This window comes from Oncorhynchus clarkii, chromosome 6, assembly GCF_045791955.1.
Source record: "Oncorhynchus clarkii lewisi isolate Uvic-CL-2024 chromosome 6, UVic_Ocla_1.0, whole genome shotgun sequence".
Lineage (NCBI taxonomy): Eukaryota > Metazoa > Chordata > Actinopteri > Salmoniformes > Salmonidae > Oncorhynchus > Oncorhynchus clarkii.
This window is the reverse complement of record NC_092152.1, coordinates 8189405-8212755: the sequence shown is the minus strand read 5'-3', so window position 1 is coordinate 8212755 and position 23351 is coordinate 8189405. Positions and strand designations below refer to the sequence as shown.

At 46.2% G+C, this 23351-nt stretch overlaps 1 protein-coding gene across 1 annotated transcript in view; it reads right to left on the bottom strand.

The window, feature by feature from the left end:
- The window catches only part of LOC139411892 (probable phospholipid-transporting ATPase IM), a 67726-nt gene that overhangs the window by 10130 nt on the left and 34245 nt on the right, over nt 1-23351 (bottom strand). The window contains exons 15-20 of the mRNA XM_071158640.1: nt 18550-18738; nt 18286-18401; nt 17555-17719; nt 16475-16586; nt 13617-13722; nt 310-451 (exon numbers count right to left, since the gene is read on the bottom strand). Coding sequence (XP_071014741.1) covers nt 310-451; nt 13617-13722; nt 16475-16586; nt 17555-17719; nt 18286-18401; nt 18550-18738 — 830 coding nt within the window. The remainder of the gene's footprint in view (nt 1-309; nt 452-13616; nt 13723-16474; nt 16587-17554; nt 17720-18285; nt 18402-18549; nt 18739-23351) is intronic.

The window sequence follows — 23351 nt, the reverse complement described above, 5'->3', positions numbered from 1 at the left end:
ATAGGACGGTAGTGTCTCACCAGACTGATTTACAGTAAATAGGACGGTAGTGTCTCACCAGACTACAGTAAATAGGACTGTATTGTCTCACCAGACTGATTTACAGTAAATAGGACGGTAGTGTCTCACCAGACTGATTTACAGTAAATAGGACTGTAGTGTCTCACCAGACTACAGTAAATAGGACTGTATTGTCTCACCAGACTGATTTACAGTAAATAGGACTGTATTGTCTCACCAGACTGATTTACAGTAAATAGGACTGTAGTGTCTCACCAGACTACAGTAAATAGGACTGTAGTGTCTCACCAGACTGTGTCCGTTGATGACCAGGCCGTACTCCCCGTTCACCTCCTCGTCCCTGACCACCTTCGGCTTGTTACCCAGCGTCCTCTCTGGCATGAAGTTGGCCTCCTCCTCTGCACCTGGTTTCATGGTGCTCCATGCATTCCTGGTTCAATACAAAACAAATCCTCTCATCTCATTCTATTCCACCATGTCTATGTTATCACCCTGGGATGTTATCACCCTGGGATGTTATCAACCTGGGATGTTATCACCCTGGGATGTTATCACCCTGGGATGGGATGTTATCACCCTGGGATGTTATCACCCTGGGATGGGATGTTATCACCCTGGGATGTTATCACCCTGGGATGTTATCACCCTGGGATGTTATCAACCTGGGATGGGATGTTATCACCCTGGGATGTTATCACCCTGGGATGGGATGTTATCACCCTGGGATGTTATCACCCTGGGATGTTATCAACCTGGGATGGGATGTTATCACCCTGGGATGTTATCACCCTGGGATGGGATGTTATCACCCTGGGATGTTATCACCCTGGGATGGGATGTTATCACCCTGGGATGTTATCACCCTGGGATGTTATCACCCTGGGATGTTATCACCCTGGGATGTTATCAACCTGGGATGTTATCACCCTGGGATGTTATCACCCTGGGATGTTATCACCCTGGGATGTTATCACCCTGGGATGTTATCAACCTGGGATGTTATCACCCTGGGACGGGATGTTATCACCCTGGGATGTTATCACCCTGGGATGTTATCAACCTGGGATGGGATGTTATCACCCTGGGATGTTATCACCCTGGGATGTTATCACCCTGGGACGGGATGTTATCACCCTGGGATGTTATCACCCTGGGATGTTATCACCCTGGGATGTTATCACCCTGGGATGTTATCACCCTGGGATGTTATCAACCTGGGATGGGATGTTATCACCCTGGGACGGGATGTTATCACCCTGGGATGTTATCACCCTGGGATGTTATCACCCTGGGATGGGATGTTATCACCCTGGGATGGGATGTTATCACCCTGGGATGTTATCACCCTGGGATGTTATCACCCTGGGATGTTATCACCCTGGGATGTTATCACCCTGGGATGGGATGTTATCACCCTGGGACGGGATGTTATCACCCTGGGATGTTATCACCCTGGGATGTTATCAACCTGGGATGGGATGTTATCACCCTGGGATGTTATCACCCTGGGATGTTATCACCCTGGGATGTTATCAACCTGGGATGGGATGTTATCACCCTGGGATGTTATCACCCTGGGATGTTATCACCCTGGGATGTTATCACCCTGGGATGTTATCACCCTGGGATGTTATCACCCTGGGATGTTATCAACCTGGGATGGGATGTTATCACCCTGGGATGTTATCACCCTGGGATGTTATCACCCTGGGACGGGATGTTATCACCCTGGGACGGGATGTTATCACCCTGGGATGTTATCACCCTGGGATGTTATCACCCTGGGATGTTATCACCCTGGGATGTTATCACCCTGGGACGGGATGTTATCAACCTGGGACGGGATGTTATCACCCTGGGACGGGATGTTATCAACCTGGGACGGGATGTTATCACCCTGGGATGGGATGTTATCACCCTGGGATGTTATCACCCTGGGATGTTATCACCCTGGGATGTTATCACCCTGGGATGTTATCACCCTGGGATGTTATCACCCTGGGACGGGATGTTATCACCCTGGGATGGGATGTTATCACCCTGGGACGGGATGTTATCACCCTGGGACGGGATGTTATCACCCTGGGATGTTATCACCCTGGGATGGGGATGTTATCACCCTGGGATGTTATCACCCTGGGATGTTATCACCCTGGGATGTTATCACCCTGGGATGTTATCACCCTGGGACGGGATGTTATCACCCTGGGATGGGATGTTATCACCCTGGGATGGGATGTTATCACCCTGGGATGGGATGTTATCACCCTGGGATGTTATCACCCTGGGATGGGATGTTATCACCCTGGGATGTTATCACCCTGGGATGTTATCACCCTGGGACGGGATGTTATCAACCTGGGATGGGATGTTATCACCCTGGGATGTTATCACCCTGGGACGGGATGTTATCAACCTGGGATGTTATCACCCTGGGATGTTATCACCCTGGGACGGGATGTTATCACCCTGGGACGGGATGTTATCACCCTGGGATGTTATCACCCTGGGACGGGATGTTATCACCCTGGGACGGGATGGGATGTTATCAACCTGGGACGGGATGTTATCACCCTGGGACGGGATGTTATCAACCTGGGATGTGATGTTATCAACCTGGGACGGGATGTTATCACCCTGGGATGTGATGTTATCAACCTGGGACGGGATGTTATCAATCTGGGATGTGATGTTATCAACCTGGGATGGGATGTTATCAACCTGGGATGGGATGTTATCAACCTGGGATGTTATCAACCTGGGATGGGATGTTATCAACCTGGGATGGGATGTTATCAACCTGGGATGTGTTATCAACCTGGGATGGGATGTTATCAACCTGGGATGGGATGTTATCACCCTGGGATGGGATGTTATCAACCTGGGACGGGATGTTATCACCCTGGGATGTTATCACCCTGGGATGTTATCAACCTGGGATGTTATCACCCTGGGATGTTATCAACCTGGGATGTTATCAACCTGGGATGTTATCACCCTGGGATGGGATGTTATCAACCTGGGATGTTATCAACCTGGGATGTGTTATCAACCTGGGATGTTATCAACCTGGGATGTTATCAACCTGGGATGTTATCAACCTGGGATGTTATCAACCTGGGATGGGATGTTATCAACCTGGGATGTTATCAACCTGGGATCAACCTGGGATGGGATGGGATGTTATCAACCTGATGTTATCAACCTGGGATGTGTTATCAACCTGGGATGTTATCACCCTGGGATGGGATGGGATGTTATCAACCTGGGATGGGATGTTATCAACCTGGGATGGGATGTTATCAACCTGGGATGTGTTATCAACCTGGGATGTTATCAACCTGGGATGTTATCACCCTGGGATGTTATCAACCTGGGATGTTATCAACCTGGGATGGGATGTGTTATCAACCTGGGATGGGATGTTATCAACCTGGGATGGGATGTTATCAACCTGGGATGGGATGTTATCAACCTGGGATGGGATGTTATCACCCTGGGATGGGATGTTATCACCCTGGGATGTGTTATCACCCTGGGATGTTATCAACCTGGGATGGGATGTTATCAACCTGGGATGGGATGTTATCAACCTGGGATGGGATGTTATCAACCTGGGATGGGGATGGGATGTTATCAACCTGGGATGGGATGTTATCAACCTGGGATGGGATGTTATCAACCTGGGATGGGATGTTATCAACCTGGGATGGGATGTTATCAACCTGGGATGTGTTATCAACCTGGGATGTTATGGGATGTTATCAACCTGGGATGTTATCACCCTGGGATGTTATCAACCTGGGATGTATCAACCTGGGATGTTATCACCCTGGATGTTATCAACCTGGGATGGGATGTTATCAACCTGGGATGAGATGTTATCACCCTGGGATGTTATGTTATCACCCTGGGATGGGATGTTATCAACCTGGGATGGGATGTTATCAACCTGGGATGGGATGTTATCAACCTGGGATGGGATGTTATCAACCTGGGATGGGATGTTATCAACCTGGGATGGTTATCAACCTGGGATGTTATCAACCTGGGATGTTATCACCCTGGGATGTTATCAACCTGGGATGTTATCAACCTGGGATGGGATGTTATCAACCTGGGATGTTATCAACCTGGGATGTTATCAACCTGGGATGGGATGTTATCAACCTGGGATGGGATGTTATCAACCTGGGATGGGATGTTATCAACCTGGGATGGGATGTTATCAACCTGGGATGTTATCACCCTGGGATGGGATGTTATCAACCTGGGATGGGATGTTATCAACCTGGGATGGGATGTTATCAACCTGGGATGTTATCAACCTGGGATGTTATCAACCTGGGACGGGATGTTATCAACCTGGGATGTTATCAACCTGGGATGTTATCAACCTGGGATGGGATGTTATCAACCTGGGATGGGATGTTATCAACCTGGGATGGGATGTTATCAACCTGGGATGGGGATGTTATCAACCTGGGATGGGATGTTATCAACCTGGGATGGGATGTTATCAACCTGGGATGGGATGTTATCAACCTGGGATGGGATGTTATCAACCTGGGATGGGATGTTATCAACCTGGGATGGGATGTTATCAACCTGGGATGGGATGTTATCAACCTGGGATGGGATGTTATCAACCTGGGATGGGATGTTATCAACCTGGGATGGGATGTTATCAACCTGGGATGGGATGTTATCAACAACCTGGGATGGGATGTTATCAACCTGGGATGGGATGTTATCAACCTGGGATGGGATGTTATCAACCTGGGATGGGATGTTATCAACCTGGGATGTTATCACCCTGGGATGATGTTATCAACCTGGGATGGGATGTTATCAACCTGGGATGTGTTATCAACCTGGGATGTTATCAACCTGGGATGTTATCAACCTGGGATGATGTTATCACCCTGGGATGTTATCAACCTGGATGTTATCAACCTGGGATGGGATGTTATCAACCTGGGATGTGTTATCAACCTGGGATGGGATGTTATCAACCTGGGATGGGATGTTATCAACCTGGGATGGGATGTTATCAACCTGGGATGGGATGTTATCAACCTGGGATGGGATGTTATCAACCTGGGATGGGATGTTATCAACCTGGGATGGGATGTTATCAACCTGGGATGGGATGTTATCAACCTGGGATGGGATGTTATCAACCTGGGATGGGATGTTATCACCCTGGGATGGGATGTTATCAACCTGGGATGGGATGTTATCACCCTGGGATGTTATCAACCTGGGATGAGATGTTATCAACCTGGGATGGGATGTTATCAACCTGGGATGGGATGTTATCAACCTGGGATGTTATCAACCTGGGATGGGATGTTATCAACCTGGGATGTTATCAACCTGGGATGAGATGTTATCAACCTGGGATGGGATGTTATCAACCTGGGATGGGATGTTATCAACCTGGGATGGGATGTTATCAACCTGGGATGGGATGTTATCAACCTGGGATGGGATGTTATCACCCTGGGATGGGATGTTATCACCCTGGGATGGGATGTTATCAACCTGGGATGGGATGTTATCAACCTGGGATGTTATCACCCTGGGATGGGATGTTATCAACCTGGGATGGGATGTTATCAACCTGGGACGGGATGTTATCAACCTGGGATGGGATGTTATCAACCTGGGACGGGATGTTATCAACCTGGGATGGGATGTTATCAACCTGGGATGGGATGTTATCAACCTGGGATGGGATGTTATCAACCTGGGATGGGATGTTATCAACCTGGGATGTGATGTTATCAACCTGGGATGGGATGTTATCAACCTGGGATGGGATGTTATCAACCTGGGATGGGATGTTATCAACCTGGGATGTGATGTTATCAACCTGGGATGTTATCACCCAACCTGGGATGTTATCACCCTGGGATGGGATGTTATCAACCTGGGATGGGATGTTATCAACCTGGGATGGGATGTTATCAACCTGGGATGGGATGTTATCAACCTGGGACGGGATGTTATCAACCTGGGATGTGATGTTATCAACCTGGGATGTTATCACCCTGGGATGTTATCACCCTGGGATGGGATGTTATCAACCTGGGATGGGATGTTATCAACCTGGGATGAGATGTTATCAACCTGGGATGGGATGTTATCACCCTGGGATGGGATGTTATCAACCTGGGATGTTATCAACCTGGGATGGGATGTTATCACCCTGGGATGTTATCAACCTGGGATGAGATGTTATCAACCTGGGATGGGATGTTATCACCCTGGGATGTTATCAACGTGGGATGGGATGTTATCAACCTGGGATGGGATGTTATCAACCTGGGATGGGATGTTATCAACCTGGGATGGGATGTTATCACCCTGGGATGGGATGTTATCAACCTGGGATGGGATGTTATCAACCTGGGATGTTATCACCCTGGGATGGGATGTTATCAACCTGGGATGGGATGTTATCAACCTGGGACGGGATGTTATCAACCTGGGATGGGATGTTATCAACCTGGGATGGGATGTTATCAACCTGGGATGGGATGTTATCACCCTGGGATGGGATGTTATCAACCTGGGATGGGATGTTATCAACCTGGGATGGGATGTTATCAACCTGGGATGTGATGTTATCAACCTGGGATGGGATGTTATCAACCTGGGATGGGATGTTATCAACCTGGGACGGGATGTTATCAACCTGGGATGTGATGTTATCAACCTGGGATGTTATCACCCTGGATTATCACCCTGGGATGTTATCACCCTGGGATGTTATCACCCTGGGATGGGATGTTATCAACCTGGGATGGGATGTTATCAACCTGGGATGGGATGTTATCAACCTGGGATGGGATGTTATCAACCTGGGATGTTATCACCCTGGGATGTTATCAACCTGGGACGGGATGTTATCAACCTGGGATGGGATGTTATCACCCTGGGATGTTATCAACCTGGGATGGGATGTTATCAACCTGGGACGGGATGTTATCAACCTGGGATGGGATGTTATCACCCTGGGATGTTATCAACCTGGGATGGGATGTTATCAACCTGGGATGGGATGTTATCAACCTGGGACGGGATGTTATCAACCTGGGATGGGATGTTATCAACCTGGGATGTGATGTTATCAACCTGGGATGGGATGTTATCAACCTGGGACGGGATGTTATCAACCTGGGACGGGATGTTATCAACCTGGGATGGGATGTTATCAACCTGGGATGTGATGTTATCAACCTGGGACGGGATGTTATCAACCTGGGATGAGATGTTATCAACCTGGGATGAGATGTTATCAACCTGGGATGGGATGTTATCAACCTGGGATGTTGTTATCAACCTGGGATGGGATGTTGTTATCAACCTGGGATGGGATGTTATCAACCTGGGATGGGATGTTATCAACCTGGGATGGGATGTTATCAACCTGGGATGGGATGTTATCAACCTGGGATGGGATGTTATCAACCTGGGATGTTATCAACCTGGGATGGGATGTTATCAACCTGGGATGGGATGTTATCAACCTGGGATGGGATGTTATCAACCTGGGATGGGATGTTATCAACCTGGGATGGGATGTTATCAACCTGGGATGGGATGTTATCAACCTGGGATGGGATGTTATCAACCTGGGATGTTATCAACCTGGGATGGGATGTTATCAACCTGGGATGGGATGTTATCAACCTGGGATGGGATGTTATCAACCTGGGATGGGATGTTATCAACCTGGGATGGGATGTTATCAACCTGGGATGGGATGTTATCAACCTGGGATGTTATCAACCTGGGATGGGATGTTATCAACCTGGGATGGGATGTTATCAACCTGGGATGGGATGTTATCAACCTGGGATGGGATGTTATCAACCTGGGATGGGATGTTATCAACCTGGGATGGGATGTTATCAACCTGGGATGGGATGTTATCAACCTGGGATGGGATGTTATCAACCTGGGATGGGATGTGGGATATCAACCTGGGATGGGATGTTATCAACCTGGGATGGGATGTTATCAACCTGGGATGGGATCAACCTGGGATGGGATGTTATCAACCTGGGATGGGATGTTATCAACCTGGGATGGGATGTTATCAACCTGGGATGGGATGTTATCAACCTGGGATGGGATGTTATCAACCTGGGATGGGTTATCAACCTGGGATGGGATGTTATCAACCTGGGATGGGATGTTATCAACCTGGGATGGGATGTTATCAACCTGGGATGGGATGGGATGATGTTATCAACCTGGGATGGGATGTTATCAACCTGGGATGGGATGGGATGGGATGTTATCAACCTGGGATGGGATGTTATCAACCTGGGATGGGATGTGTTATCAACCTGGGATGGGATGTTATCAACCTGGGATGAGATGTTATCAACCTGGGATGGGATGAGATGTTATCAACCTGGGACGGGATGTTATCAACCTGGGACGGGATGTTATCAACCTGGGATGGGATGTTATCAACCTGGGATGGGATGTTATCAACCTGGGATGAGATGTTATCAACGTGGGATGGGATGGGATGATGTATCAACCTGGGATGGGATGTTATCAACCTGGGATGGGATGTTATCAACCTGGGACGGGATGTTATCAACCTGGGATGGGATGTTATCAACCTGGGATGGGATGTTATCAACCTGGGATGAGATGTTATCAACCTGGGATGGGATGTTATCAACCTGGGATGTGTATCAACCTGGGATGGGATGTTATCAACCTGGGATGGGATGTTATCAACCTGGGATGGGATGTTATCAACCTGGGATGGGATGTTATCAACCTGGGATGGGATGTTATCAACCTGGGATGGGATGTTATCAACCTGGGATGGGATGTTATCAACCTGGGATGGGATGTTATCAACCTGGGATGGGATGGGATTATCAACCTGGGATGGGATGTTATCAACCTGGGATTATCAACCTGGGATGGGATGTTATCAACCTGGGATGGGATGTTATCAACCTGGGATGGGATGTTATCAACCTGGGATGGGATGTTATCAACCTGGGATGGGATGTTATCAACCTGGGATGGGATGTTTATCAACCTGGGATGGGATGGGATGTTATCAACCTGGGATGGGATGTTATCAACCTGGGATGGGAGATGTTATCAACCTGGGATGGGATGTTATCAACCTGGGATGGGATGTTATCAACCTGGGATGGGATGTTATCAACCTGGGATGGGATGTTATCAACCTGGGATGGGATGTTATCAACCTGGGATGGGATGATGTTATCAACCTGGGATGGGATGTTATCAACCTGGGATGGGATGTTATCAACCTGGGATGAGATGTTATCAACCTGGGATGAGATGATGTTATCAACCTGGGATGGGATGTTATGTGGGATGTTATCAACCTGGGATGGGATGTTATCAACCTGGGATGGGATGGGATGTTATCAACCTGGGATGGGATGTTATCAACCTGGGATGGGATGTTATCAACCTGGGATGGGATGTTATCAACCTGGGATGGGATATCAACCTGGGATGGGGATGGGATGTTATCAACCTGGGATGGGATGTTATCAACCTGGGATGTGTTATCAACCTGGGATGGGATGTTATCAACCTGGGATGAGATGTTATCAACCTGGGATGAGATGTTATCAACCTGGGATGGGATGGGATGTTATCAACCTGGGATGGGATGTTATCAACCTGGGATGAGATGTTATCAACCTGGGATGAGATGTTATCAACCTGGGATGGGATGTTATCAACCTGGGATGAGATGTTATCAACCTGGGATGGGATGAGATGTTATCAACCTGGGATGAGATGTTATCAACCTGGGATGCGATGTTATCAACCTGGGATGGGATGGGATGTTATCAACCTGGGATGGGATGTTATCAACCTGGGATGGGATGTTATCAACCTGGGATGAGATGTTATCAACCTGGGATGAGATGTTATCAACCTGGGATGTGATGTTATCAACCTGGGATGGGATGGGATGTGATGTTATCAACCTGGGATGGGATGTTATCAACCTGGGATGAGATGTTATCAACCTGGGATGAGATGTTATCAACCTGGGATGGGATGGGATGTTATCAACCTGGGATGGGATGTTATCAACCTGGGATGTTTATCAACCTGGGATGGGATGTTATCAACCTGGGATGGGATGTTATCAACCTGGGATGGGATGTTATCAACCTGGGATGGGATGTTGTTATCAACCTGGGATGGGATGTTATCAACCTGGGATGGGATGTTATCAACCTGGGATGGGATGTTATCAACCTGGGATGGGATGTTATCAACCTGGGATGGGATGTTATCAACCTGGGATGAGATGTTATCAACCTGGGATGGGATGTTATCAACCTGGGATGGGATGTTATCAACCTGGGATGTTATCAACCTGGGATGGGATGTTATCAACCTGGGATGAGATGTTATCAACCTGGGATGAGATGTTATCAACCTGGGATGGGATGTTATCAACCTGGGATGAGATGTTATCAACCTGGGATGGGATGAGATGTTATCAACCTGGGATGAGATGTTATCAACCTGGGATGGGATGTTATCAACCTGGGATGGGATGGGATGTTATCAACCTGGGATGGGATGTTATCAACCTGGGATGGGATGTTATCAACCTGGGATGGGATGTTATCAACCTGGGATGAGATGTTATCAACCTGGGATGGGATGTTATCAACCTGGGATGAGATGTTATCAACCTGGGATGGGATGTTATCAACCTGGGATGGGATGTTATCAACCTGGGATGAGATGTTATCAACCTGGGATGGGATGTTATCAACCTGGGATGTGATGTTATCAACCTGGGATGAGATGTTATCAACCTGGGATGGGATGTTATCAACCTGGGATGGGATGGGATGTTATCAACCTGGGATGGGATGTTATCAACCTGGGATGGGATGTTATCAACCTGGGATGTTATCAACCTGGGATGGGATGTTATCAACCTGGGATGGGATGTTATCAACCTGGGATGAGATGTTATCAACCTGGGATGGGATGGGATGGGATGTTATCAACCTGGGATGGGATGTTATCAACCTGGGATGGGATGTTATCAACCTGGGATTGGATGGGATGTTATCAACCTGGGATGGGATGTTATCAACCTGGGATGAGATGGGATGTTATCAACCTGGGATGGGATGTTATCAACCTGGGATGGGATGCTATCAACGTGGGATGAGATGTTATCAACCTGGGATGAGATGTTATCAACCTGGGATGGGATGTTATCAACCTGGGATGAGATGTTATCAACCTGGGATGGGATGGGATGTTATCAACCTGGGATTGGATGGGATGTTATCAACCTGGGGTGGGATGTTATCAACCTGGGATGGGATGTTATCAACCTGGGATGAGATGTTATCAACCTGGGATGTGATGTTATCAACCTGGGATGGGATGTTATCAACCTGGGATGAGATGTTATCAACCTGGGATGGGATGGGATGGTTTCAACCTGGGATGTGATGTTATCAACCTGGGATGGGATGTTATCAACCTGGGATGGGATGGGATGTTATCAACCTGGGATTGGATGGGATGGTTTCAACTTGGGATGTGATGTTATCAACCTGGGATGGGATGTTATCAACCTGGGATGAGATGTTATCAACCTGGGATGGGATGTTATCAACCTGGGATGAGATGCTATCAACCTGGGATGGGATGTTATCAACCTGGGATGGGATGTTATCAACCTGGGATGGGATGGGATGTTATCAACCTGGGATGAGATGTTATCAACCTGGGATGGGATGTTATCAACCTGGGATGGGATGTTATCAACCTGGGATGTGATGTTATCAACCTGGGATGGGATGTTATCAACCTGGGATGGGATGTTATCAACCTGGGATGAGATGGGATGTTATCAACCTGGGATGTGATGTTATCAACCTGGGATGTGATGTTATCAACCTGGGATGGGATGGGATGTTATCAACCTGGGATGGGATGTTATCAACCTGGGATGAGATGGGATGTTATCAACCTGGGATGAGATGTTATCAACCTGGGATGAGATGGGATGTTATCAACCTGGGATGAGATGTTATCAACCTGGGATGGGATGGGATGTTATCAACCTGGGATGGGATGGGATGTTATCAACCTGGGATGGGATGTTATCAACCTGGGATGAGATGTTATCAACCTGGGATGAGATGTTTTCAACCTGGGATGAGATGTTATCAACCTGGGATGGGATGTTATCAACCTGGGATGCGATGTTATCAACCTGGGATGAGATGTTATCAACCTGGGATGTGATGTTATCAACCTGGGATGAGATGTTGTCAACCTGGGATGGGATGGGATGTTATCAACCTGGGATGGGATGGGATGTTATCAACCTGGGATGGGATGTTATCAACCTGGGATGAGATGTTATCAACCTGGGATGAGATGGGATGTTATCAACCTGGGATGAGATGTTATCAACCTGGGATGAGATGTTATCAACCTGGGATGTGATGTTATCAACCTGGGATGGGATGTTATCAACCTGGGATGCGATGTTATCAACCTGGGATGAGATGTTATCAACCTGGGATGAGATGTTATCAACCTGGGATGAGATGTTATCAACCTGGGATGGGATGTTATCAACCTGGGATGGGATGGGATGTTATCAACCTGGGATGGGATGTTATCAACCTGGGATGAGATGTTATCAACCTGGGATGTAATGTTATCAACTTGGGATGGGATGTTATCAACCTGGGATGGGATGTTATCAACCTGGGATGGGATGGGATGTTATCAACCTGGGATGAGATGTTATCAACCTGGGATGAGATGTTATCAACCTGGGATGAGATGGGATGGTTTCAACTTGGGATGCGATGTTATCAACCTGGGATGGGATGTTATCAACCTGGGATGAGATGTTATCAACCTGGGATGAGATGTTTTCAACCTGGGATGAGATGGGATGGTTTCAACTTGGGATGGGATGTTATCAACCTGGGATGTGATGTTATCAACCTGGGATGAGATGTTATCAACCTGGGATGGGATGAGATGTTATCAACCTGGGATGGGATGTGATGTTATCAACCTGGGATGGGATGTTATCAACCTGGGATGAGATGTTATCAACCTGGGATGGGATGTTATCAACCTGGGATGGGATGTTATCAACCTGGGATGAGATGTTATCAACCTGGGATGGGATGTTATCAACCTGGGATGGGATGGGATGTTATCAACCTGGGATGGGATGTTATCAACCTGGGATGAGATGTTATCAACCTGCGATGGGATGGGATGTTATCAACCTGGGATGAGATGTTATCAACCTGCGATGGGATGTTATCAACCTGGGATTGGATGGGATGTGATGGTCTATTCTGGTTCTGAAGAACAGCAGCAATGACAGGCATTGTTCCAATCCCACTTTTCAACCGGTCAACTAATCAGTCTCCATTTAAAGGCCATTATAAGTTGAATTAGGTGTATTGGTGCTGGGTAGGTACTAAACCCTGGACAAATGGTGTTAGTATTGAGGCAGGCAGGGATATGATGTCAAATCCTCTGACCTCAGTTCCTGTCTGACATCGTCTGAGTTGTTGGCCGACACGATGAAAATGTCGTTCATCTCCTCTCGCAGCATGTTGCAGGAGTAGCCAATGTTCTCCGCCGTCTCTGTCACATGACAGAAACACACAATATGATAGTTGGAGACAGACACAGTGATGTGGACATATGGTCCTACACATCAAAGGAGGTTGGTGGCACCCTAATTGGGGAGGACGGGCTCGTGGTAATGGCTGGAGCTGAATGAGTAAAATGGTATCAAATACATGCCACCGGAGGTCTCTTCACAACACCCAAGTCCAGAACAGACTACGGGAGGGGCACAGTACTACATAGAGCCATGACTACATGGAACTCTATTCTACATCAGGTAACTGATGCAGCAGTAGAATCAGTTACAAAAAACAAGTACAAATACACCTTAAGGAACAGCGGGATTGGAATGGAGTGAATGGAATGGAGTGAATGGAATGGAGTGAATGGAATGGAGTGAATGGAATGGAGTGATGGAATGGAGTAAATGTAATGGAGTGAATGGAAATGGAATGGAGTGAATGGAAATGGAGGAGTGAATGGAATGGAGTGAATGTAATGGAGTGAATGGAATGGAGTGAATGGAATGGAGTGAATGGAATGGAGGAGTGAATGTAATGGAGTGAATGGAGGAATGGACTGAATGGAATGGAGTGAATGGAATGGAGGAATGATGGAGTGAATGGAGTGTGGAATGGAAGGGGAGTGATTGGAATGGAGTGAATGGAATGGAGTGAATGGAATGGAGTGAATGTAATGGAGTGAATGGAATGGAGTGAATGGGAATGGAGTGAATTGGAGTGATGGAGTGATTGGAATGGACTGAATGGAATGGAGTGAATGGAATGGTGTGGAATGGAATGGAGTGAATGGAATGGAGTGAATGGAGTGAATGGAATGGAATGGAGTGAATGGAATGGAGTGAGTGATGGAATGGAGGAATGGAATGTGGAATGGAGGAATGGACTGAATGGAATGGAGGAGTGAATGGAATGGAATGGAATGGAGTGAAATGGACTGAATGGAGTGATTGGAATGGAATGGAGTGAATGGAATGGAGTGATTGGAATGGACTGAATGGAGTGAATGGAATGGAGTGAATGGAATGGAGTGCTGAATGGAATGGAGTGAATGGAATGGTGTGAATGGAATGGAGTGAATGGAATGGAGTGAATGGAATGGAGTGAATGGGAATGGAATGGAGTGAATGGAATGGAGTGAATGGAATGGAGTGAATTGAATGGAGTGATTGGAATGGACTGAATGGAATGGACTGAATGGAGTGAATGGAATGGAGTGAATGGAATGGAGTGATTGGAATGGAGTGATTGGAATGGACTGAATGGAGTGAATGGAATGGAGTGAATGGAATGGAGTGAATGGAATGGAGTGATTGGAATGGACTGAAAGGAGTGAATGGAATGGAGTGAATGGAATGGAGTGCATGGAATGGAGTGAATGGAGTGAATGGAATGGAGTGAATGGAATGGACTGAATGGAGTGAATGGAGTGGACTGAATGGAGTGAATGGAGTGGACTGAATGGAATGGAGTGAATGGAATGGAGTGAATGTAATGGAGTGAATGGAATGGAGTGATTGGAATGGACTGATGGAGTGAATGGAATGGAGTGAATGGAATGGAGTGCATGGAATGGAGTGATGGAGTGAATGGAATGGAGTGAATGGAATGGAGTGAATGGGAGTGAATGGAATGGAGTGAATGGAATGGAGTGAATGGAATGGAGTGAATGGGAGTGAATGGAATGGAGTGAATGGAGTGAATGGTGTGAATGGAAGGGAGTGATTGGAATGGAGTGAATGGAGTGAATGGTGTGAATGGAAGGGAGTGAATGGAATGGAGTGAATGGAATGGAGTGAATGTAATGGAGTGAATGGAATGGAGTGAATGTAATGGAGTGAATGGAATGGAGTGATTGGAATGGACTGAATGGAATGGAGTGAATGGAATGGTGTGAATGGAATGGAGTGAATGGAATGGAGTGAATGGAGTGAATGGAATGGAGTGAATGGAATGGACTGAATGGAATGGACTGAATGGAGTGAATGGAATGGAGTGAATGGAATGGAGTGATTGGAATGGAGTCATTGGAATGGACTGAATGGAGTGAATGGAATGGAGTGAATGGAATGGAGTGAATGGAATGGAGTGAATGGAATGGAGTGATTGGAATAGAGTGAATGGAGTGAATGGAATTGAGTGAATGGAATGGACTGAATGCAGTGAATGGAGTGGACTGAATGGAGTGAATGGAGTGGACTGAATGGAATGGAGTGAATGGAATGGAGTGAATGGAATGGAGTGAATGGAATGGAGTGAATGGAATGGTGTCAAACATGAAAACATGCGTATGATACCGTTTCATTCACTCCATTTTGACCTCAGCAACCTCCACTGCTTTACATGAATTACATTCCACCCGTCACAATGAGCCCGTCCTCCTGTAGCCCCATCCCACCAGCCTCCTCTGAGTTAGACATAGAGATAGACGTGGCTTAAATACCTTGGTGGTTTGGAAGAAACAACCACATCGTTGTCCAAAATAAGATAACATTATTTATTTTTATTTTACCAACCTTTTAAATATCCAATGCAGCCATTTGATTTTAACATCAAATCTGGGTAACAATTAAGTACCTTACTGTTATTATTTTCAATTAAAATTGTAAAAAAATTAAATTAAAAATTGCTTCTTTGCAAAGAGCAATTTCTCACGCAAGAATTTTGCCAGGACTCTCTGGGAAAACCTATTGTTATTCTGTTATATGTGAGGCAGATAGCTGAGAGTATGTTGCTTGTTGACTAACCCTGTTTGTCACCAGTGAGCACCCAGATCTTGATGTCAGCTTTGGCGAGCTGCTCGATGGTCTGTGGCACACCATCCTGGAGCTTATCCTCTATGGCTGTAGCTCCCAGCAACTACACACACACATGCACGCGGGCATGCACGCGCGCACGCGCGCACACACACACACACACACACACACACACACACACACACACACACACACACACACACACACACACACACACACACACACATTTAATTACAATCCTTTCTCTATCTGTAAGAGCTAAAACGGCCCCTGGTTCAGTGTTCAGGACATACCATTAGGTCTTTTCATATCTTTAACCTGTCAAAGCTAAACTGATCCTGGTTCAGTGTTCAGGACATACCATTAGGTCTTTTCATATCTTTAACCTGTCAAAGCTAAACTGATCCTGGTTCAGTGTTCAGGACATACCATTAGGTCTTTTCATATCTTTAACCTGTCAAAGCTAAACTGACCCTGGTTCAGTGTTCAGGACATACCATTAGGTCTTTTCATATCTTTAACCTGTCAAAGCTAAACTGACCCTGGTTCAGTGTTCAGGACATACCATTAGGTCTTTTCATATCTTTAACCTGTCAAAGCTAAACTGACCCTGGTTCAGTGTTCAGGACATACCATTAGGTCTTTTCATATCTTTAACCTGTCAAAGCTAAACTGACCCTGGTTCAGTGTTCAGGACATACCATTAGATCTTTTCATATCTTTAACCTGTCAAAGCTAAACTGACCCTGGTTCAGTGTTCAGAACATACCATTAGGTCTTTTCATATCTTTAACCTGTCAAAGCTAAACTGACCCTGGTTCAGTGTTCAGAACATACCATTAGGTCTTTTCATATCTGTAATTTGTTGAAGCTAAACTGACCCTGGTTCAGAGGCAATTTACTGTTAAAACATGAAATTAAGTAGGAACTTTTTATTGGGAAGTTTATTTATAATTTTCCCTGGATTTAATTTTCAACCGGGCTACCTTCACTTTAAGACATGCTGTATCACCCAGTCTTTGTCTGTAGACGTTCATCTGATCCTGGTTTAAGTGTTTAACTCCTTCCTACCATCAGATCTTTCTCTATCTCCTCATAGAGCTGGTCTAGTTTGTCCTCCCTGTCCTCCAGGGCTGTGCTGGCCTCATGGTGGCGCTGTTTCCATCTGCTGAAGTATTCCTCATCCAGGTCCTTATAGGCTAGAGCTAGGGTCCGCAGGCCCTCACCGGCAAACTCCTGTAGGGACAGAACACACACACAATTTATATACAACGTGATTTGGGATGGTTTTATATTTATTGAGCCACTCTTTCGCAGAAGTACAGGGAGGAAGAGAGAGGCAGACACACTCAGACTCTCTCTCTCGCTCTTCCTCTCTCTGTCTCCCCCTCTCTGTCTCCCCCGCTCTCTGTCTCCCCCTCCCTCTGTCTCCCCCTCGCTGTCTCCCCTTCTCTCTGTCTGCCCCTCCCTCTGTCTGCCCTTCTCTCTGTCTCCCCCTCCCTCTGTTTCCCCCTCTCTCTGTCTCCCCCTCTCTCTGTCTCCCCCCTCTCTCTGTCTCCCCCCTCTCTCCTACACAGACCCACATGCAGATGCACACACACACACACACACACACACACACACACACACACACACACGCGCACACCAGAGGAGGCTGGTGGGAGGCGCTATAAGAGGAGGGGCTCAATGTCATGGTTGGAACAGAATCAATGTTTCCATGTGTTCCATCCTGATCCAGCTATTACAACTTCCTCTTATAGCTCCTCCCACCAGCCTCCTCTGACACACACACACACTTTTACATTGAGGTGTTCAGTGGTGACATCCATCAGCTTGGTACAGGACTGGTCCAGCCTCTCATAGACCATGGTGTCTGCTCCTTTACAGTACAAACACAGCTTCCCCTCTGGGCTCCGTACTGTCGCACGCACGCACGCATGCACGCACACGCACACACACACACACACACACACAACATAGTAAGAATTATGTTTGCATAGACATCTTACAATGAGCAGCAAGGAACTTAAATCTCCCATGAAACGTGTTTCCAGAGGGCTGTTTACCAATGACGGACATCCTCTTGCGGACGTTGTTGAAGTCAAGGATGGCGAGGAGTTCGTAACTGTGTTGTTCTCCCATCTCTACGATGGTGACGCTCTCTGGCGTGCGAGAGCGGAACACAAAGCCAAAATTGCGTGCAGCGGTTACCAAGGCACCTTCGTCAGGGGACTGGGCCTGGTACAGCAGCTCACCTGTACAGAGGGAGTGAAGTTGCTTCCTGTTGTTAGAGTAAGTGGGTAAGTGGGTCACTTAAGTGAGTAAGTGGGTGTAGTTTTCTCTCTATCTCTACATCCTCTCTGCTCTGTGACCCAGATACTGATAAGTGGTCGAGTGCTCAAGGAGATGTCAATTTGTTAGTGGGCGAATGGAACAGTGTTCTTGCCACCTTGATAGCCACTTTTCATTGAGGATCATGTGACTCATACCAGAGTTCCTTAGTGGAAGAATTTTCAATCAGTTTTTGATTTATCAGAGGAGAGAAAAACTAAATGCTATTTATCTTCTTATCTATAAAACAACTAACTTCATCAACTAACTTCATCATGTAACCCATTGAATTACCCCTGTAAAGGTAATATGCCTGATGACACGTGAGTGGGAGTGTATCGTTTCATACAAGCACATTTTCGTCCACGTTCCCTCTCCTCACCGCCGCTCCTCGATGACCTTTTACCTTTTTCCAAAGGCGGCGAGAGAGGAAACAGGCGTTGAGCAAATCCAAATAATTTTATTGGTCACATAAACATACAGTGGGGCAAAAAAGTATTTAGTCAGCCACCAATTGTGCAAGTTCTCCCACTTAAAAAGATGAGAGAGACCTGTAATTTTCATCATAGGTACACTTCAACTATGACAGACAAAAAATCCAGAAAATCACATTGTAGGATTTTTAATGAATTTATTTGCAAATTATGGTGGAAAATAAGTATTTGGTCAATAACAAAAGTTTATCTCAATACTTTGTTATATACCCTTTGTTGGCAATGACAGAGGTCAAACGTTTTCTGTAAGTCTTCACAAGGTTTTCACACACTGTTTCACACACTATTTTGGCCCATTCCTCCATGCAGATCTCCTCTAGAGCAGTGATGTTTTGGGGCTGTTGCTGGGCAACACGGACTTCCAACTCCCTCCAAAAATGTTCTATTGGGTTGAGATCTGGAGACTGGCTAGGCCACTCCAGGACCTTGAAATGCTTCTTACGAAGCCACTCTTTCGTTGCCCAGGCGGTGTGTTTGGGATCATTGTCATGCTGAAAGACCCAGCCGCGTTTCATCTTCAATGCCCTTGCTGATGGAAGGAGGTTTTCACTCAAAATCTCACGATACATGGCCCCATTCATTCTTTCCTTTACATGGATCAGTCATCCTGGTCCCTTTGCAGAAAAACAGCCCCAAAGCATGATGTTTCCACCCCCATGCTTCACAGTAGGTATGGTGTTCTTTGGATGCAACTCAGCATTCTTTGTCCTCCAAACACGACGAGTTGAGTTTTTACCGAAAAGTTATATTTTGGTTTCATCTAACCATATGACATTCACAATCTTCTTCTGGATCATCCAAATGCTCTCTAGCAAACTTCAGACGGGCCGGGACATGTACTGGCTTAAGCAGGGGGACACGTCTGGCACTGCAGGATTTGAGTCCCTGGCGGCGTAGTGTGTTACTGATGGTAGGCTTTGTTATTTTGGTCCCAGCTCTCTGCAGGTCATTCACTAGGTCCCCCCGTGTGGTTCTGGGATTTTTGCTCACCGTTCTTGTGGTAATTTTGACCCCACGGGGTGAGATCTTGCGTGGAGCCCCAGATCGAGGGAGATTATCAGTGGTCTTGTATGTCTTCCATTTCCTAATAATTGCTCCCACAGTTGATTTCTTCAAACCAAGCTGCTTACCTATTGCAGATTCAGTCTTCCCAGCCTGGTGCAGGTCTACAATTTTGTTTCTGGTGTCCTTTGACAGCTCTTTGGTCTTGGCCATAGTGGAGTTTGGAGTGTGACTGTTTGAGGTTGTGGACAGGTGTATTTTATACTGATAACAAGTTCAAACAGGTGCCATTAATACAGGTAACGAGTGGGGAACAGAGGAGCCTTTTAAAGAAGAAGCTACAGGGGTGTGAGAGCCAGAAATCTTGCTTGTTTGTAGGTGACCAAATACTTATTTTCCACCATAATTTGGACTTCGACGGGGCCACAGTGGAGAAGGTGAAAAGTTTTAAGTTCCTCGGCATAGACATCACTGACAATCTGAAATGGTCCACCCACACAGACAGTGTGGTGAAGAAGGCACAACAGCGCCTCTTCAACCTCAGGAGGCTAAAGAAATTTGGCTTGGCCCCTAAGACCCTCACAAATATTTTACAGATGTACAATTGAGAGCATCCTGTTGGGCTGTATCACTGCCTGGTATGGCAACTGCTCCGCCCACAACCGTAAGGCTCTCCAAAGGGTGGTGAAGTCTGCCCAACGCTTCATCGGGGGCAAACTACCTGCCCTCCAGGACACCTACACCACCCGATGTCACAGGAAGGCCATAAAGATCATCAAGGACACCAACCACCCGAGCCACTGCCTGTTCACCCCGCTAGCATCCAGAAGGCGAGGTCAGTACAGGTGCATCAAAGCAGGGACCGAGAGACTGAAAAACAGCTTCTATCTCAAGGCCATCAGACTGTTAAATATCCATCACTAGCCGGCTACCACCCGGTTACCCAACCCTGCATCTTAGAGGCTGCTGCCCCATATACAAAGACATGGAATCACTGGTCACCTTAATAATGGAACACTAGTCACTTTAATAATGGAACACTAGTCACTTTAATAATGGAACACTGGTCACTTTAATAATGGAACACTAGTCACTTTAATAATGGAACACTAGTCACTTTAATAATGGAATACTAGTCACTTTAATAATGGAATACTAGTCACTTTAATAATGGAACACTGGTCACTTTAATAATGGAATACTAGTCACTTTAATAATGGAATACTAGTCACTTTAATAATGGAACACGACTTACTTTAATAATGGAATACTTGTCACTTTAATAATGTAATACTAGTCACTTTAATAATGGAACACTAGTCACTTTAATAATGGAACACTAGTCACTTTAATAATGGAATACTAGTCACTTTAATAATGGAATACTAGTCACTTTAATAATGGAATACTAGTCACTTTAATAATGGAACACTGGTCACTTTAATAATGGAATACTAGTCACTTTAATAATGGAATACTAGTCACTTTAATAATGCTTACATACTGCTTTAATAATTTCATATGTATGTACTATATTCTATTCTACTGTATTTTAGTCAATGCCACTGTGACATTGTTCGTCCTAATATTTATATATTTGTTAATTCCATTCTTTTTTTACTTTTAGATTTGTGTGTATTGTTGTGAATTGTTAGATACTACTGCACTGTTGGAGCTAGGAACACAAGCATTTCGCTACACCCGCAATAACATCTGCCTAATACAGTGGGGCAAAAAAGGTATTTAGTCAGCCACCAATTGTGCAAGTTCTCCCACTTAAAAAGTGGAGGTGTTGTTTCACCACCAGGGGGCGGCCCGTCAGGAAGTCCAGGACCCAGTTGCACAGGGCAGGGTTCAGACCCAGGGCCCTGAGCCTAATGATGAGGTTGGAGGGTACTATGGTGTTGAAGGCTGAACTATAGTCAATGAACAGCAGTCTTACATAGGTATTCCTCTTGTCCAGATGAGATAGGGCAGTGTGAAGTGCGATGGCGATTGCATAATCTGTGGATTTATTGGGCGGTATGCAAATTGAAGTGGGTCTAGGGTGTCAGGTAAGGTAGAGGTGATATGACCCTTAACTAGCATCTCAAATCACTTCATGATGACAGTTGTGAGTGCTACAGGGTGCTTGTCATTTCGTTCAGTTACCTTTGCTTTCTTGGGTACAGGAACAATGGTGGACATCTTGAAGCAAGTGTGGACAGCAGACTGAGATGGGTAGAGATTGAATATGTCTGAAAACACTCCAGCCAGCTGGTCTGCGCATTCTCTGAAGATGCGGCTAGGGATACCATCTGGACTGGCAGCCCTGCGAGGGTTAACACGCTTAAATGTCTTACTCACGTCGGCCACGGAGAAACAGAGCCCACAGTCCTTGGAAGCGGACCGCGTCCTCAAAGCGGGCGAAGAAGGTGTTTAGTTTGTCCGGGAGCAAGACGTCAGTGTCTGCGACATGGCTGGTTTTTCCTGTGTTGTCTGTGATTGTCTGTAGACCCTGTCACATACGTGTCTGGGCCGTTTAATAGTGACTCCACTTTGTCTCTGTACTGATGTTTTGCCTGTTTGATTGTCTTACGGTGGGAATAATTACACTGTTTGTATTTGACCATATTCCCAGTCACCTTGCCATGGTTGAATGCAGTGGGTCGCGCTTTCAGTTCTGCTCGAATGCTGACATCTATCCACGTTTTTTGGTTTGGGTAGGTTTTAATAGACACAGTGGGAAGAACATTCCCTATCCACTTCCTGATGAACACAGTCACTGTGTCCGTGTATATGTCAATGTTATTCTCAGAGGCAACCCGGAACATGTCCCATTACATGTGATCAAAACAATCTTGTAGCATGAATTCTGATTGGTCAGACCAGCATTGAATAGACCTTAACATGGGTACTTCCTGTTTGAATTTCTGCCTATAGGAAGGGAGGAGCAGAATGGAGTTGTAATTTGATTTGCTGAAGGGAGGGCATGGGAGGGCCTGGTAGCCATCCCAGAAGGGAGAGTAACAATGGTCAATAGTTCTTGTAGCGCGAATACT